The 19,068-nt window shown below is 41.6% G+C and overlaps 1 protein-coding gene across 1 annotated transcript in view; it reads right to left on the bottom strand.

Moving 5' to 3' along the window:
- Positions 1-19,068, bottom strand: part of LOC145404633 (limbic system-associated membrane protein-like) — a 246,638-nt gene that overhangs the window by 36,688 nt on the left and 190,882 nt on the right. Inside the window, exon 4 of the mRNA XM_080276154.1 lies at positions 6,259-6,386. Coding sequence (XP_080132280.1) covers positions 6,259-6,386 — 128 coding nt within the window. The remainder of the gene's footprint in view (positions 1-6,258; positions 6,387-19,068) is intronic.

Below are 19,068 nucleotides of genomic sequence, written 5' to 3'. Positions count from 1 at the left end.
GCTACCAGATATCTAGTGTATTTAAAAGGATATTAGTAATGATGATGATGATGATGATGCGTGAAGTTAAATTTCTTACCCTAAATATCCAGTTTGTTTCGATTCTTGCACGTCTTTCTCTCTCTCTCTCTCTCTCTCTCTCTCTCTCTCTCTCTCTCTCTCTCACACACACACACACACACACACACACACACACACACACACACACACACACACACACACACACACACACACACACACTTACTTGGCTTCCTCCATTGTATTTGAGATACTAAGGGCAATTTGGCTCTAACTCTGGCTTTCAATTTACCTCTGTCTGTCTGTCTGTCTGTCTGTCTCTCTCTCTCTCTCTCTCTCTCTCTCTCTCTCTCTCTCTCTCTCTCTCAACCCCCTGCCCTTTCCTCCCCCTACCTCTCCCTCCCCAATCTCTCCCTCCCTAACATACCTAACATAGCTTCAAATCCCCCTTCCCTTCTTCCCTCCCTTCTCTCTCCCTCTCCCCTTTCCTCATCCTCAGTCCCCTTCCACATCCCTCCCCTTTGTTACACATTTAACTTTCTACTCCCCTTCCCCCCTCCCCTCTATCATCTATCTCAATCTCCCCTCCTTCCTAATTTACCCTCAACTTTCCCTCCCTCTCTCCCCTCCTTCCCTTATTTAGTCTTCCCACTTCCCCTCTTTTTTTTCTCCCCTCTTTCCCATCTCTCTCTCATATAGATATTTTACCCGCTACATCTCCACTCCTTCTCCCCTTCCCTTGCACTCTTTTCTTTTTTTTTCTTTTTCTTACTCACCTCACTCTCTCTGTTCTCTTCCTCTCCCCTCTTTCATTTAGAACTTGCTCTCTACTCCCTCTCCTTCATTCCCCCTCCCTCTCTTTTCCCCTCATCTTCCCTCAAATTATTCTCCCCCCTAGCTCCCCCCTCTCCCCCATCATATCACACTTCCAATCCCTCCCCCTTCCCCCTTCTCCCCTCTCTTTTATGACCTCCACCTCTCTCATTTTTATGTCACTTTTTGCCCTTCCTCTCACTCCACTCCCCTCCCCTCCCCTCCCCTCCCCGTCCTTTCAGTAGTCTCCCCCACAGCACAAGAAGGGAGGTAAATTAAGGACGACCATACACTTGTTTACCTTGATAGGACAGAGAGAGAGAGAGAGAGAGAGAGAGACTGGCTGTTTCTTTACAAGTTCTCCCCTCTCCCGCCTCTCTTATTTTTCCTCTCCCTTTTTTTCTTCCACCCTTTTTCCTCATTTCCTTTTGTTTCCACGTACGTCCCTCTTCCCCATTTTCTACCCACTGTTTCCCTCTGTTTATTTTTTTCCTCTTCTGTTCTCTATTTCCTCTTTTCCACTTATTACCAAATTTTCCCTCTTTCTTCCTAGTGTTCGTCCCATCCCGCGTCTTCTTCTCTTGTCTTTTTTTTTTTCCTGACCTTTCTACACATTTTTTCCCCCTCATCCTTCCTCGTCATTTTCTCTTCTTCTTTTCTTCGTCATCCCGCTGTTATCCCACCTTCTCTTAAATTTTCCTCCGTGTTTATTTTCCTCAGCTATTTTCCCATTTCTTTTCTCCCCATAATTTTTTTCTCTCCTCTTTTCTGTGTGTGTGTGTGTGTGTGTGTGTGTGTGTGTTTGTGTGTCTGTCTGTCTGTCTGTGTGTATATGTGTGTGTGTGTGTGTGTGTGTGTGTGTGTGTGTGTGTGCATTCTCACCTTTTTCAAACTCTCGTCCTCTGTACCCTCTTTCTTCCATGTCTTTTCGTCCCACTCTTTTCCACTCCTTTTTTCTCATCCATTTTCTTTCCTTCCTCACTTTCTCTCCCGTCTTTCTATTTTTTCCCAGTCTTCACTCTTTTTTCCAGCTCTTTCTCTCCACTCCCTCCGTCTCTCTCTCCCTCACACACATCAAAGCAGTGCAAGCTTGGAAATTGATTGGGCCATGTCTGATTTTCTTCAGCTCCTTCTACTTTTCCCCTTCTACCTTCCCTTCACTTTCTCTCCTGTCTTCCCCCTTTTTCTTAGCTTTTCTCCTCCACACACCTTCCATCTTCCTTTCCCTCTCTTTCTTCGAACATTTTTTTTTTCAACTCATCTTGCTTTTCCCCTCAACTTTCGCCTCACTTTCCCTCCTGTCTTTCCCCCTTTTCCCCAACTCTTCTCAACACACCTTCCTTCCCTTTCTCTCTCTCCATCTCCCCCACATCAAAGCAGGGCAGGCTTGGAAGTTGATTTGGCCGGCTTCGTGGAGCAGCATTGTTCGCGAAAACTTGCGGCTCGAGGAAGGGATGTGGAGTAAAGGGTTGTCAGGTTTGGGTCGGGGAAGATGGAGTTGACGGACGAGTTAAGTAAGTTAGTTTTCTTTTCTTCTTCCTCTCCTTCCTCTGTCTCCTCCTCCTCTTCTTCCTCCATCCTCCTCTGTCTCCTCCTCATCATCTTTTTCCTTCTCCTCTTCTTTTATCATGAGGGTGAGCTAAATGATTGTGGTGCTTGTGTCGAGGAAATGGTGAAAGTGAGGAAGAAAGAGTTGGCGGACGGGTTAAGGAAGTTGGTTCTCCTCCTCCTCCTCTTCCTCCTCCTTCTCCTCCTCCTCAACGCACCCAAACGTGACTGACAAGGATAACATACAAACACTCCCCGAAATACAACGCACAGCCGTAAATGTTGCCTGGAGGTTCCTGTTACCCATTTTAATTAGCGGAGGGACCAGAGTTGACGGGAGTGCCAGACAGGTGTGTGTAACTTGATTTTTTATGTGTAATTCTGAACTGATAATGTTTTTAATTATTGCAGCGAAAACTTTTATGCGCTGTTGTATAATTATTTTTTCCGTTTCGTGCTCAACCATTTATTTGTATTTAATGAGGGCGTGCCTTTTTATTCCTTTATTTGTGTAGGGAAAGGCTTGTGTTTTCCCTTTGGGGTTTTATGTTCAGCTTTGTGTTATTATTATCATTATTATTATTATTATTATTATTATTGATCCTCGTAAAAGTTCAGTATTATCATCATCATATTTATCATCATCATCATCCCCATCATCCATACTCATAATACATATAAAATTTTATTATTATTATTATTATTATTATTATTATTATTATTATTATTATTATTATTATTATTATTTTTATTGTTGTTGTGCTGTAGTCGTTAGATACAGCTTTCATAAAACAACAGTAAAGCCGAAGAAAAATAGTTTGGTTATAACGAAGAAAAAATCTCGTGCTGATAGGGCAAAGAGGAGACACGTGACCTGCCTTTACGTGCACTAGGACGATATATTATTTACAGTATTTTTCCCCCAGGAAGATGTAAGAAAAGAATGTGTTTAATTAGAGCTTGAAAGATGTTTGTCTTTTTTTTTTAGTTTAACAGAAGAGTAGTTTTTTTGTTTTTTTGATGTAGGCGAGTTGGTCTTATATAAAGGTCACGTGACATATATTTGGCATTTTTTCTGTTGTTTTTCTTTTATTTTCCCTCTCCATTTTTGTGGGCTTGGAAAATGTGTTGATTTCACTGTGAATTGTTCATATGAAAGAGGTATAAACACACACACACACACACACACACACACACACACACACACACAGCTTGTATCTTTTCAATAAGTATGATTTCCACAATTTTTAGACTTTCGTAGAGAGACAGGAATAAATTTTGCAGAGAGAGAGAGAGAATAGGTAAATGGATAAGTAGGTAGACAGGTGTACGAATGTAGATAGTTAGGTAGGTTGGTAGGTAGGTAAGAAAGCAAATGTATATAAATAGATAGATAGATACTTACACAGATAGATAAACAGAAAGACACAGACGCCAACAGAGAAACAGACAGACAGACAACAATAATATAGTCTAGGGGGTTCTTCTTTGTCTCGGTACAGACAAAGGGTTAGCGACATAATGAGGACAGACAAAAGTTACCATAACAAGCTAACTCCCCCGTAATTGAGAGAGAGAGAGAGAGAGAGAGAGAGAGAGAGAGAGAGAGAGGTCGCAAATAGATAGAGCTATTTTATTTATTTACTTATTTGAGAGAGAGAGAGAGAGAGAGAGAGAGAGAGAGAGAGAGAGAGAGAGAGAGATTATCGACGCATCCATTTGGCAGCATAACAAAAGCAAGGACATAATAGAATCTCACGTGACGACTCGCAAGAAGGACAGTCAGACCTAATAAGACAAAGTTACCGAGGAGAAGGAGGATCAAAGAGGAATAGCCCCAAACTCCGTAAGTCCGATCCCTGAGTACGCTTGTCGAAAGGCCATTAAAAGCGAGTGCAGGAGTAGGAACCTTGAATAAACATCTTTGCAGGAGTACGGAAAAGAAAATCGTAAAATTAAATAAAATTGTATAAATGAAAGTAGTGAGAGAATAAAACTAAGAACCAAAAGGATTACTATACTCCTTTTACTCTAACTTGGCCCATATGTTTTTCCTTTTGCAGCTTATTTCACGTAGCAAAGTGGCTGAAAAAGACGGTGCTATGGCTCCACATCCTTTTCATTGCACTTCTTTGTGACTAGCACGATATTCGAGTGTTAATTTAATGTTACAACTCAGCATTAAAGATGGAGAGATGGCAATTTCAGGCCAAGTTAACGTCAGAGCAGTATAGTAAGTGAAGTAAGGAGATGAAGGAGAAAATTAGGGAAAAGAATTATCGATAAACTAAACAATAAAAACAAAAGCAAAAATGTTATGGAAGGAGAAATTATTAACAAAGTAAGTTATCAGTGAAGAAAATTAAGAACAGAAATAACGAGGAAAACTAAGGAGAGAGAGAGAGAGAGAGAGAGAGAGAGAGAGAGAGAGAGAGAGAGAGAGAGAGAGCAGTTTTAATGGCACGAGGTGACTGAGAAGAAAGAGCTGTGAAAAACGAAAAAGCATTTTGGTCTGATTCTGTGTCTATTTTTCGGGAGTACGTTTCCCGAGAGATCGTTGTAGATAGATAGATAGTTAGAGAGAGAGAGAGAGAGAGAGAGAGAGAGAGAGAGAGAGAGAGAGCGGTAAAAGAACACTCAATTCTTCTTTTTCGTCCATTCTCTGAGTACGTTTCCGAAGAAGTCGTTCAAAGTGGCTGTAAGAAAGGGTTCACTTCCTGGCAGGAAATGGAAGGGAGATGGGCAAGGGGTAGAGGGGAGGTAGATGAGGGACGCGAGAGGTAAGCGAGAGGTAGATGAGGGACGCGAGAGGTAAGCGAGAGGTAGATGAGGGAAGCGAGAGGTAGGCAAGAGGTATATGAGGGACGCGAGAGGTAAATAAGGGACACGAGAGATACAGTAGACGAGAGGTAGATGAGGGACACGGGAAATAGACGAGAGGTAGATGAGGGACACGAGAGATAGACGAGAGATAGATGAGAGACGCGAGAGATAGACGAGAGGTAGATGAGGGACACGAGAGATAGACGAGAGGTAGATGAGGGACACGAGAGATGAGAGGTAGGCAATAGACAAGAGGTAGACCTGAGATAGAAGAGAGAAAGACCAGAGATAAACGAGGGATAGGCAAGAGACATAGGAGAGAGAGAGAGAGAGAGAAGAGAGAGAGAGAGAGAGAGAGAGAGACCTGAGATAGACGAAAGAAAGACCAGAGATAAACGAGGGATAGGCAAGAGATATAGGAGAGAGAGAGAGAGAGAGAGAGAGAGAGAGAGAGAGAGAGAGAGAGATCGCAGACATACATACCAATGAAGCGAAGCGAGACGTAATGTTGCAAAGTCACTGACGAAAAAAAAGTAAAGAACAGCGTCAAAGTCTGTTTTAATGTCCAGACCTAAGTACGCTGTTTGCCAAGAGATCATTTAAAGTTGCGCTAATAGTAGGAGATGCAGTCAACTTCTCTCCAGAAAAAAAAAAAAAAAAAAGAGATATCAAAAATTTTATATGGAGAGTTTTACTTCCAAGCGCGATTAATGATACCACGTGAAAATAAAGAGAAAAATAAAAGTAATAATAAAATACAAATAAGAAGCCAATCAGTCTCATTTGACAGTATAAAAACAAGCTTACAAGATAAACAAAGAAAAATGGGGAGGAAGAACTAAGGTAGAGAAATAAACTTTAAGATCATGTTGGCGACGTGAAAAGGAGGAGGATTGTCTGACACACACACACACACACACACACACACACACACACACACACACACACACACACACACACACACACACACACACACACACACACACACACACACACACACACACACACACACACACACACACACACACACACACACACACACACACACACACTTACCTCATCCTCGTGGTACCACAGGATAAAGGCTGGAGGTTTGGGGCTGTATTTAACGCTGCATGTAAGCACCAGACGACTCCCTGTGTTGATGTACACGTCTGGCTCACCCACTATCACTGTCTCGGGCTCTGTGGGGAAGAGAGGGAGAGTGAGAGAGCGATGGAGTGAGTGTGAGAGAGGTGGAGATAGTGTGAGAGAGGTAGAGAGAGTGTGATAGGTCTCTGGTACGAGGGCTTAGGGTGGGTATGAAGAAAGCAGAATGGAGTGAACGAATTACGTATAGGAATGAGAGAGAGAGAGAGAGAGAGAGAGAGAGAGAGAGAGAATTAAGCGGATAGGAAGAGAAAGGGAGCAAAGGCTGAGCTGGTAGGTAGGAATGGAGATGAGGTTGAGGTAAAGGAGATTAAGAGAGAGAGAGAGAGAGAGAGAGAGAGAGGCTGGTAGTTTAAAAAAATGAAAAAAGAGCTAGTACAAATAGAGTGAATGGAAATGGCTTTACTCCTGGAGACGCACTTGCACATTTTATTCCTTCTGTGAATAGTGGGTTAGTTGTGCTCAGAATATTAACAAATAGAAGCAGGAAGAATTCGTTTAAATGTGAAGGAGGAAAAAGCATCGGGTAAAATGTAAGATAGGAAAATGATGTCGGAAGAAAGTACGAAAGTTGGATGGCAAGCGAAAACAGAACAGAACCAGTAAAAAAGAATGTTAGGAAAAATAAAGTAGGAGGACAAGAATGGGAATGAAGAAAACAATAAAGATAAACCAAAATTAGGAGTAAGAGTGCGGCCATACTCGGAAAAAGTAAAGAAAAAAAGCGATATAAATAAAAACAGTGGGTGAGAGTATGATTGGGTAGAAATAACCAAAAGATAGTAAGAAGGAAATCCAGCAGTAGGGTGGAAAAAAAAGAAACAAAGAAGTAGAACACTCAAGAAAAGCAAGATGAAGGAAGGAAAGCCAAGCAGAAAAAATGGAAGACGAAAACAATGAACTAGCAGGGGTAACACGAGAAGTGGAAGTGAAAGGTAAATTCACATCATGCAAAAGTCAAGAAACGTAAGATGGATAATTTGAAGGAAGGAAAAGATGGCCTGTCTCAAGAATAAGTTAAGAAGTGAAATCCAGCAAAGAAAAAAGAAAAACTAAATGCGAATGAAAAGAGGACATCATATTAAAGGAGGAAAGACTAGTAAAATAAAAGAATCATGAAGCAAAACAAGAACACGAAGCATTACGACAAAAGTCGTTGAAATTACTGTAGAATAACTAACCAAATGCAGGATAATATACTCAATAATGAAGAAAGGAAGAAATCGGAAAGAAAAATTGACACCAAACTAGGAGGAGAAGAGGAGAGGGGAGGAGGAAATAAAGATGAGGAGGAAGAAAGAATAATGTAAACTAAAAGAACGTAAAGACGACGATGAGGAGGAAGAACAATCAAAAGAAGACATAGAAGACAATGTAGGCTACGAAGACGAAGAAGACGGCATGAAAAAAAGAAGAAAACACACACGAAAAAGAGCGAGGAGAAGCAGCAAAAAAGGCATAAAAAAACTCAAACAGCCACCACCACCACTTCCTCCTCCTCCTCCTCCTCCTCCTCCTCTTCCTCCTTTTCCTCCTCCTCCTTCTCCTCCTCCTCCTCCTCCTCCAAGGCTACACTTACAACTTATTAACCAGCATGCCTGTAAGCGATGGTAGTGCCTCCTCTCCCCCTCCCCTAGTAATGACAGCTATTACCTAAACTTTAATACTCTGAGCTATGCATGCACTCGGGCTGGGAAATATCCGGGGGGTGTTTTCAATATTTCGCCAGAGCATGAGCGATTCGGGGGCCGCCTCGCCTTCCCGGAACGTGCAGGTAAGTCAGGCGGATATGGCCGAGTTGAGTGCGGGGTTTGGCTGGGTTTGTGGGTTTTTCTTCTCTGGTTTAGGGGGTTTGTGGGCTTTTTTCCTGTAGGTTTGTGGGTTTTTCTTGGGGTTTGGATGGGTTTGTGTTTTTTTCTTGTGGGCTTGTGGTTTTTTTCCTAGGGTTTGGGTGGGTCTGTGGGTTTTTTGCTGGGGTTTGGCTGGATTTGTGTTTTTTTTTTTTTTGCTGGAGTGTTTGGGTGAGTTTGTTGTTTTTTCCTGGGGTTTGGGTGGGATTGTGGGTTTTTCCTGGGGTTTGGTTGGGTTTGTGTTTTTTTCCTGGGGTTTGGGTGGGTTTGTGGGTTTATCCTGGGAGGGTTAAAAGCTGGAGTGTAAACAAAGGAGTGATATTTTGTCATGGAAAAAAATCTTGAAGCGTTTAAGGTAGGCCGGACCATAATACAAAAGGTTAATAGATATGGAAGAAAAAGACACTAGGGAAAGTAAAAGACCTGACATGGTATTTTCAAGGACATCAGTAGTAGACGACAAGGAACAAGGTGGAAGGATAAAGTGACTCATTGATGGCTACCTCGCATGCCTGAAATGTGGATGGAAGTCATGTGAGTGTGGCCGATGTGAGTGTGGGTTTTGCCTTGGGAGGGTTGAAAATCGGTGTGTTTGGAAAGGCATAATATTTTGTCGTGTGGGACTTTCTCGGACTTTCAGTGACTCGAAGCCATATTGCGAGAGGTTCATTGAGGTAAAAGAGAGAGAGACCACGAGAAATCTAAGAGCAAAGAAAGAGAGGTCTGAGGAAATCTAAGACCTAAGAAAGAGAGACCGGAGGAAATCTACGAGGTTGGATGGTAGATTTTAGACGAGCATAAGGGCAAAATATCATAGTGTTTTAGGTAGCGTTAGAAGAGGACAACCAAGGAAAACGTGCAAGTATGAAGTTGAAAGATTTGGGGCCGATTTGGTGTACTTACATCCCAGAAATGTGAGTGTAGTGTGTGTGTGTGTGTGTGTGTGTGTGTGTGTGTGTGTGTGTGTGTGTGTGTGTGTGTGTTTCTCCTTCCGGGGTTGAGACTCGGTATGTAGGAAATGGCATGATATTTTGGCGTGTAAAACTTCCTTAGACTGACTGAATTAGCCAGAACCCGACTGTGACAAGTTCTTGGAGGTACAAGAAAGAGAGAGACCAGAGAATTTGTAAGAGGATTTGTAAGATCTAAGATGGTATTTTTGAGAAGAGGAGGACCGAGAACAAGCCAGAAGGAGAATGTGGACAGATATGTGATTCTTTTTAGTACCTTGCATGCCTTAAGTGTGGGTGTACGTCACGTGGATGTGGGCGACTTGAGTGTAGGGTGTGGGATTTACTTGAACCTGTGTCTTGCCTGGTTTGAAAGTTGGCGTGTAAGAAAAGGCTTAATATTTAGACGTGTAGAACTTTTTTTGGAGTGTTTGAACAAGGGAGACATAATCAGAAGCAGGTCCAACCCCTCATTCAAGGATATTACTGCTAGGTTTAATGGAGTCGTCTTTTGTGAACCAGGATTGGGCAGGAAACACATAATTTTTGAAGGAGTACACTTTTTGAATCCGATGCCGTCTAGTATAGCTTACTCTTCCTGCTGCCAGAGGATTTTACCAAGCTTAAAACAAGTCATCTTATATCGAGGAGTTTTATTAATGCTGTATTTAGCCCCCCAAATTCGAAATCCCATCAAAAGCTCATTGAAATCGGAAATTGATGTAAAAAATAAAAGAGATTCTAGGCCTGAATGGAATTTAATATACGTCTTTGTGTTGCAGAATTTGAAAAGATGGGAACAACAGAGACCAGAGGGAGAAATGATCTGGAGAATTGAATGTCTGAGCTGAAAATAAATATAAGATTAGGGTTATCGTGGATTCAGAGAGGCAGAGCATAGGAACAGGGAGAATAGGACATGAGGAAGTGAATCTTGGAGAAAGACAAAGACACCTGCCATCGATCCTGATTAAAATTGAAGGAAATGTAGTCCTGTCGAACTTACGAGGAAGTAAAAGAAAGAGATTATTTTTACAAGTGTTAGTGGAAGTAGGAAATCAAGTAGAGGGTTATTATTATTATTACTATTATTATTATTATTATTATTATTATTATTTATTGTTATTATTATTATTATTAATATTATTATTATTATTTATTGTTATTATTATTATTATTATTATTATTATTACTGAGGAAAATGAAGTTGAGGGTAATTGTTTTTATTATTATTATTATTATTATTATTATTATTATTATTATTATGAAGGGAGGATTAAGAAGCTCCTTAGCACCTTTTCATGCGATATGTTTTGGATACTTCACACACACACACACACACACACACACACACACACACACACACACACACACACACACACACACACACACACACACACACACAAGCAAACCAACACGAAAGACGAAAACTGACCCTCAAACAAATTTCCTTTCATCCGCACACCCGCTGCCATACACACTAGCATAACCACACTCAACCCCAAATGCACGCACAAATTTAACTGCACGCAAAGTAACACGAAAAACAAACTCACCATCACACTTCCCATCCCACGCACCCACCTACCCACACACCCATAGCCTTATATATCAGCAAAACCGCACTCAACCCACAAATGCACGCAACAGTTTTAACCGCACGCAAAATAACGCTAACCGCACTGCATATTCATACGTTCATTGGGCTAACGTAGGAGTGCGTGAGAATAGAAAGGCATAACCACAGACTCTAGTTATACGGGAGTGAATATTCTGTTGTCTATAATGGATATTTTAGTGAATCATACGGAATACTTTAATGCGTTCATGATTATAGCAGGCTTGGCGGTATAATTGGAGTATAATTTGAGTTTCTAACAAAAACATTTAAGTATGGTTTGTTTTTATAAGTGTGAGTTGTTTTAAAGACATTTATATATGCTGGAATGTGTTGGTGTTGTGATGAGGAGGGGTAGACTGAGATAGATTGGGCATATTGAGAGGATGGAGGACGACATCTGGGTACGGTAGGTGAGAAAAGTGAACGTCGAGGGTAACGTTGTGTGTCGCAGACCAAAAAAAGACATGGTAAGAGATGATAGGGTGTGACCTCGGGGTTAAGGGACTGACTAGGGAGGCTGCTAGAGATTGAGCAGTGTGGAGAGCCGCCAGTAGATGACCAGGGCCAACACAAGCATGTTGGAGTCTATATAAACGATACGACCGATACGATTAACCGACGTAAACCCTCCCCCTCAAAGTTAAGTAGACGATCAAGGTGGTGATAAAAAAAAATAAATAAAAAAAAAATAAAAAACATAGAAATGACGCCCTTCGAAATAAGAGCGTAAAAAATGGCTTAAATTTAACTGGTTGAATATGTTGTTGTTTTTGTAGCGTGTTATTGTACTAAGGTATGATTTTAGTAGCGTGTTTTTTGTTAAATTGTTTTAGGAGCGTGTTGTTGTGCTAAGTCGTTGTTTTAGTGGCGTGTTTTTGTGTTAAGTTATTGTTTTAGTGGTGTGTTTTCGAGTTATTGTTTTAGTGGCGTGTTTTTAAGTTAATTTATTGTTTAAGTGGCGGGTTTTTGTGCTAAGTTATTGTTGTCGTAGCGTGTTTTTGTGTTTATAATTGCACACTTAAATACACTTTGTTGTTAATTTGGAAAACGAATTGCATTGTTTTCGCGTGGATTTGTTTAATTTTATGCTTTGTTGTATTGACAGCGTGAGGGTTGTTTTGTTTATATTTGGGTATTTAAATGATCCTTTGTTATCATAGTACGATGTGGTTTGTTTACACGTTTAAATACTCATTCATCCTTTGTTTTGCCTTCATTCATTGTTTTCGTTATTCCATTTTTATTTATTTAAGCTTATACACGATATTCTTTATACATTTTGTACTCTCTCTCTCTCTCATCTTATTTCTGCTCTCAAAACTTCATTTTCTTTCTTTCGTGCTTTTCCTATTGACTCTTATCATCGCTTATCATTCCCATCCTTATCTTTCATTCCCTCCCACAATACCACACCCATCACCCACACCTATCACCCACACACATCACCCACACCCATCCATCCACACCCATCCACCTATACCTCTGCACTTACACCCATCACAATACACCCCCCACGGACACAAACCCATAAGCACATATTGGTATCACATTCACACCTGCGACCAAGAGAAACACCAATATTTATCACACACACACACCTGCACTATCGCACTCTCGTCCACCTTCACAGCATAAAGTTACGCACACACTTACGAAGCACATTCCACGTCTACGCTGCGTATTCCTATTCACCTTCACAACTGTATCAGGAATTCTGCTATACTCTTTTCACTTTAACTTGGCCAGATATTGCACTCTTGTCTACGTTCACAACATAATACGCCCACACATCCAATGCACACTTTTCACCTCCGCAGCGTCTTATTTTCAGCAGTAACTATACCTGGATCTATATTTTGTTCTCTCTTCTCTTTAACTCGGCCTGATATTGCAGTCTTAAGCATATTTACAAAAGACTTACGCTTGCCCTTATTACACGCATGCCACATTTGCCGCTTCGTATTCGTGTCTACAAATACTGAATGTTTTGGCCAAGTCTAAACTTTATATGCGTGTAACCCACATTTATATCCACATCCAGATCTGTCATTTAAAAAGGCACTCATATATACATTCACATCTACGGTCACATCAATATCTATAACCCACATCCGCACCCACATTCATACCCACATCCACACCATCCACATCCATACATCCATCCCTGCACTTACTGTATACCCACATTCCCACTGACTCCTACACCCATCCATACACTTTATAAACAGAGACATCCATGCTTTCACAACTACACCTGCATCCACATCCACACCCACATCCACATCTTGAGCCATTAAATATAACATTACACCTTTGGTAATAATGGAATATTAGCATTGGCCGTAATTGGATTTCACTCGAATATTAGCATACACCCACACCATAATTCACACACACACACACACACACACACACACACACACACACACACACACACACACACACACACACACACACACACACACACACACACACCACACACACACACACACACACACACACACACACACACACACACACACACACACACACACATTTTATCTACCTGTGTCTGTCTGTCTGTCTGTCTGTCTCTATCTATCTGTCTGTCTGTCTGTCTATATCTGTCGGTCTGTCTATCCATCTGTCTATCTATTAACTTACAGCAGCCCAAGACAATAATTCCTCTGAAGATTATGTCGAAAACACAAATATGCCAAGGTTTGGTACGAAGGATGCAGCGTATACATCTTATGGGTATGGTTTTTCTTGGGTTGGTTAGGATTGGTTTGGGTAATTTCTCCAATGTCTTTCAATTTAGAAGGATACCCAGGTTGTCTGCAGGATATACCTTAGTTAGTTTTGAAGGAGGTCTAAGTTTGGTCCAAAGAATGCGTAGGATAGGTACAAGGGTAGGCATTTTCCGGTGAACATAGCCATTTTTTGAGTCAGACCGTCAATTCCTCACAAAAATGGAGTTTGTGGAGGAAATGAAGGTAGCATCTGAATAAACCACTCAGAAGTTATTTTGTTGTGAAAAAGGACTCGTTAGTTTAAACAATTCTTGACCTCATTCCACTGTTTTCTAATTCCGGAGTCTTAGTTTACGAGTGTTTCCTTAATTCCCTGTCTTCACTAACTCAATCCTGTTAACTCTGCCTCCCCCCCTCCCCCAGATTGGCCCTGCTAAAACAACAAGAAGGCCAGTGTAAGGGGGAGAGTAAAAGATTTCTTCCGTCTTTGTGGGCTCGCTGGAGATAAACAAAGACATCCGAGCCGCAGGGTAGTGTTGGAGAGGGCTCTGAGGAGGAATGGGGATGGGGGAGGAGCGAGTAGGGGAGGGGAAGGGATGGGAGAAGGATGAGAGGGGAGAGGAATGGGCTTGAGAGGGAAGAGAGGAGAGGGAGGGAGCTGAGGAAATGGGATGGGTGGAGGAGAGGAGGAGAAGGGGAATAGGGAGGAGGAAGAGGTGAGGGGAAAAGAGTTGAAGGGAAATGAGGAGGAAGATTAGGAGAGGAAGGCAACTGTGGAGGGGAAGGGATGAAAGGGAGGAAGGAAAATGGAAGAGTGGGGAGAGAGGAAGGGATGGGGTATTGGGGTAGAGACTAGTGAGGGAAGGAGGAAAGGAGTTTGATGAAGGAGGGGGCGAGGGAAGGGTGAGGGTGGAGAGAAGAGGGATAGGAGAGTAGGAAAGAGGAGGGGAAGGGTTTGGGGGTGGGGAGGAAGAGGGGCAGAAATGAAAGAGAAGATGAGGGGAACTAGAGAGGGGGTAGGGATAAGGGAGGTGGGAAAATGCTGAGAAGAGGAAGTGGTGGGGAGAGAGGAGCAGGAATATGCTCGGAGAGGAGAGGGGGGAAGGGACTGGAGGGGAGGGAAGAGGAGCAAAGGGAGAGAGGAGAAGGAGGAGGAGGAAGAAGGGGAGAGGTGAGGGAGGGAGGGAGGGGGAGAGGGACATAACCACTAGTCGGCCTAATTTAATCTTAGCTGGTCGCTGGGAGGGACACTTTAAAGACGGCTTGCTGCTGCTGGCCCTACCTTGCCTGCCCTCACATTGCCACCGTTAGCTCAGGTCAGGCTAGGTTAAGTTGGATTAAGTTGGGGTTGGTTAGGTTAGATAAAGTTTAGTTAGGTTAGGTTAGATTTGATTAGATTAGGTTAGTTTTGGGTATGCTTGGGTGAGGGAGGATAACTTTTAGAGTATTAGGTTAGTTCTGGGTATGTTTGGGTGAGGGAGGATAATTTTGAGGGTATTGGGTTAGTTTTGGGTATGCTTGGGTGAGGGAGGATCATTTTAGGGAAGGCTACGTTAGGAAGAGGTCATTTCGTTTTAAGATTCGTTCAAGTTAGTTTAAGTTGGGTTAATGAAGGTTCGATTAGATTAACTTAAGTAGGAGACCAAGGAGACGTAAGTTAAAAGGGGCGTCTCAGATAAATGGGACGAAAAAAAAAATGAATGAGAAAGAAGAAACTGAAGAAGCAGGAAGTAAAAAGACTAAAACAGACGACCTGGTTTTAGGACGACATAAAAACACACGGGAAAAAAATGAGAAAGCTTATTACAGAAGCAGGAAAAGAGGAAGGGAAAACCAGAATGAATAAAGCGAGCGAAACATAAAAGATACGAGTAAAAATGAGGACGCACATTTTTAGAGTCGCAGTCCAAAATCGAGTAAGTGCTGGAGCGAGGGGGAGACTGAGACAGAGTGTGTGTGTGTGTGTGTGTGTGTGTGTGTGTGTGTGTGTGTGTGTGTGTGTGTGTGTTTTAATTCATGCTATCCAGATGGTTTTATTTAGTGTGAAGGAGGCTGAGATTGAAATAAATACATAAAATAAATAGACAAACACATTTTACTGGAGAAAACATTGTCGTTTCACCAAGAAATGTTGTAATTATTCTGTTCTTCCATCTCCAGACGATTTTATTCAGATTGGGTGAAGGTTTTCGAGACAAAAGTAAGACATGCACCTTTCACTGTCACCTAAATTGAAGGAAATCATCTGGGGGAACAAGAAAATAAACATTGAAGACGTTGTGAAATTTCCTGGAAGACGCAAGGATAAGATTACAAAGATGCTGTCGTGCTGGAAGGGAGAAGGCAGAGACGTAAATGACAAGGGTAACAGATGGCACTTTTGAGATGAGCAATGACGAGAGCAACAAGAGTGAGAAGCAGGAAGCGATGAGGTGAAAGCGAGCGGCGATAAGTGTATATTGGAGGTGAGGACAGGGGAGGAAGAGGAAAGGGATGGAGAGGAGAGAAGAGGAAGAGGGGAGAATGCAAGAGTGAGGAGGAAGAGGAAGGTGGGGACAGAAAAGAGGAGGGAGGGGAAGGGGGAGGGATGAGAGATGTAGGAGAAAAGGAGAAAAAAGGAGACAGGGAGGAGGAAGTAGGAAAAGAGGGTGGGAGGAGAAAGACAGAAGTAAGCACGGAAGGAAGAAGCGTGAGATGAGAGGAAAGGGGGAGAAACGAGAGAGGGAAGTGGAAGGAGGAAGATACTTGAAATAGGAAGCAAGAACAGGAGGAGGAGGAAAGAAGAGGTAAACGCGGTGGTGGGGAGGAGGAAGGAGGAAGAGAGGAGGAGGAGGAATATGAAAGGAGGGGGAAGTAAGCACGTGAGGAGGAGGAGGAAGAAGCAAGATTCAGAGGAAAGAGGAAGGGAGGAGTTTGAGAGTGCAAGGAGGTAAGAAAGGAGGAAGGAAGAAGACAGGAAGGGAGAAGGAAAAGGACAGGAATATCGGAGGAGGAAGGAGAAGGAATGCAAAAATAATCAGAGAAGAATGAGGAAGGATGAGGAAGGTGAAGAGGAGTATTCTTGAGGTATAAGGAGGATTTTTATTACTCTTCCATGTCTCTTCATTACGGTAATAATCTCAGGTATGGTATTTAATCAGCCAAATCGATATAAAGAAAATTACATCTTTCTTTTTCCTAATATTTTTTGCTTTGCCAGACTATATTCTTCCTCAGCTGGGGAGAACAAGCTAATAGGGAGTTGGTTACAAATAGCTAGAGATAATAAGGGAGAGTATTGGTTAGAAATAATAATTAGATGTTGGTGAGAAGAGAAAAAGCAGGAAAGCACCTTAATAATGAAAAATGCAGAAATAGTCCTTCATGTAATTTTTTATCGTATCAAGGCGTCTTATGATAATCTTACCTTCCTTGATAAACTTATATTAAACAGTGTCAGAGATAAATTTAATTTGGAGCGGAGTATTTCGATGTTTGGTGTAATGTGGAATAGCATATTATGTTGAAATTGTAAGATGTTATGGTTTAATATGCAAAAAGCTGTAAATCTAATAATAATAATAATAATAATAATAATAATAGTAATAATAATAATAATAATAATAGTAATAATAATAATAATAGTAATAATAATAATGATAATAAAAGTAGTAGTAATAATAATGAAGGTAGTAGTTGTACTAGTATTAATAATAATAATAATAATAATAATAAATAATAATGTGCCATGGACTAAGCCACACGAGAATACAAGCAGGATTTAGTGATGGTCATAACTAGGGCGGCATTCAGCTTGATGGAAGAAAATTGGAACGAGTGATGCTGAAAAGTAGGACACACCCATACTAAAAAGGAAATGTAAGAGAGAGAAAGAGAGAGAGAGAGAGAGAGAGAGAATGATGTTGAAATGTAGGACACACTCACATTTTAATGAAATGTAAGAAAGAGAGAGAGAGAGAGAGAGAGAGAGAGAGTTTGGAAAGTAGGGTAAATACGAACAAAGTTAGAACAATACTAAAACTTATATCAGAGCCTCAAGTGGTAGAGAGAGAGAGAGAGAGAGAGAGAGAGAGAGAAATGCGTGCATGCGTTCATAAGAAGTGAGAATTGGACACATCTGTAATAAGAAATATGGGTTTTGCAATGTTGAGAGAGAGAGAGAGAGAGAGAGAGAGAAATGCGTGCATGCGTTCATAAGAAGTGAGAATTGGACACATCTGTAATAAGAAATATGGGTTTTGCAATGTTGAGAGAGAGAGAGGGAGAGAGAGAGAGAGAGAGAGAGAGAGAGAGAGAGAGAGAGAGACGGGGGGGGGGGAAGGCTGGAAAAAGGGTTTAAGCGAATCCAGGGCAGACCAGTACCAAAAATGAAATGAGAGAGAGAGAGAGAGAGAGAGAGAGAGAGAGAGAGGCAACAAGAATGACCTTAAATACACGCCAGCAGACTGAAAGGTTTGTATACTCTGTTCACCTAAAGTTGGCCAGGATTTTCGTCCTTTTGTAGCTTAGATCACGTAGGTCAGAGGTTGAAAAAAAACAAAAAAAATTGGTCCCACATCCTTTTCACAGCACTTCTTCGTGACTAGCATCATATTCCGATATTGTATATTCTCTTCACCTTAAGTTGGCCAGGATTTTCGTCCTTTTGTAGCTTAGATCACATAGGTCAGAGGTTGAAAAAAAAAAAAATTGGTCCCACATCCTTTCCACAGCACTTCTTCGTGACTAGCATCATATTCGATATTAATATGGCAGTTTTAGGCCAGGTTGAAATAAAAGGAGTAATAGCAGTGGCCATAAAGGTAATATAGACGCAAACTTTGGGGATTAAGAGGAAGATTAAAAGAGGAAGCCATGAAAAGGGAGGCAGGAAGAGGGAGACACATAAAAGCGCCCTGAGAAGCAAAGTAGCAGTTTAAGTATGGGGAGTTAGCAGTTTAGGCGCTGTAGGGAGCGAACAGGGAGACAAAGCAGGAAGGGGAGAGAGGAAGAAGGAAGGAGTGTGGGAGGGTGAGAGAGAAGTGGGAGTACTTGAGGAGGAAAGAAATGAAAGATGAAGCGGGAGATGAAGGAGGAGCTAGGAGAGGAAGTAAAAGTACAAGAGGAGGAGAAGGAGGAGGAGGATAGGTGAAAAAGACAGGATCGGCGTAGGAGCAGTAGACAAGGGAAGGAATGAAGGAAGGAAGGAAGGAAGCGAAGTAGACGGAGATAATAAAAAACAGAAATGAAGGAGACAGAAATGGAAGCAGCAAATGATGGATAAAGGAAACAAAGGATACAGGAAAGAGGACAGAAGTGAGAGGGAGAAGTAAAAAAATAATAATAATAAGAAAGAAATCGCGGATATAACAATACTGGAAGAAGGAAACACATACAGAAGAAAGTAAAAGATAAAAATGGAAGAGGAGGAAACAGGTGATGGAAGAAAGGAGACAAAGTACGAAGACAGAATGGAAGGGACGAAAGGAGAAATAGAAGACGAAGAAAGGGAGAGGCAAGAAAGAAAGACATAGAGATCACGAAAGAAGAAATAGCAGACCAAAACGAAAGCGAAAGAGAAAGTG

The sequence above is a fragment of the Coenobita brevimanus genome, chromosome 64 (genome assembly GCF_032717465.1).
Source record: "Coenobita brevimanus isolate Jiangsu-jjx chromosome 64, ASM3271746v2, whole genome shotgun sequence".
NCBI classification, from domain to species: domain Eukaryota; kingdom Metazoa; phylum Arthropoda; class Malacostraca; order Decapoda; family Coenobitidae; genus Coenobita; species Coenobita brevimanus.
Note: the sequence above shows the minus strand (reverse complement) of the source record. Positions and strands in the feature narration are given on the sequence as shown.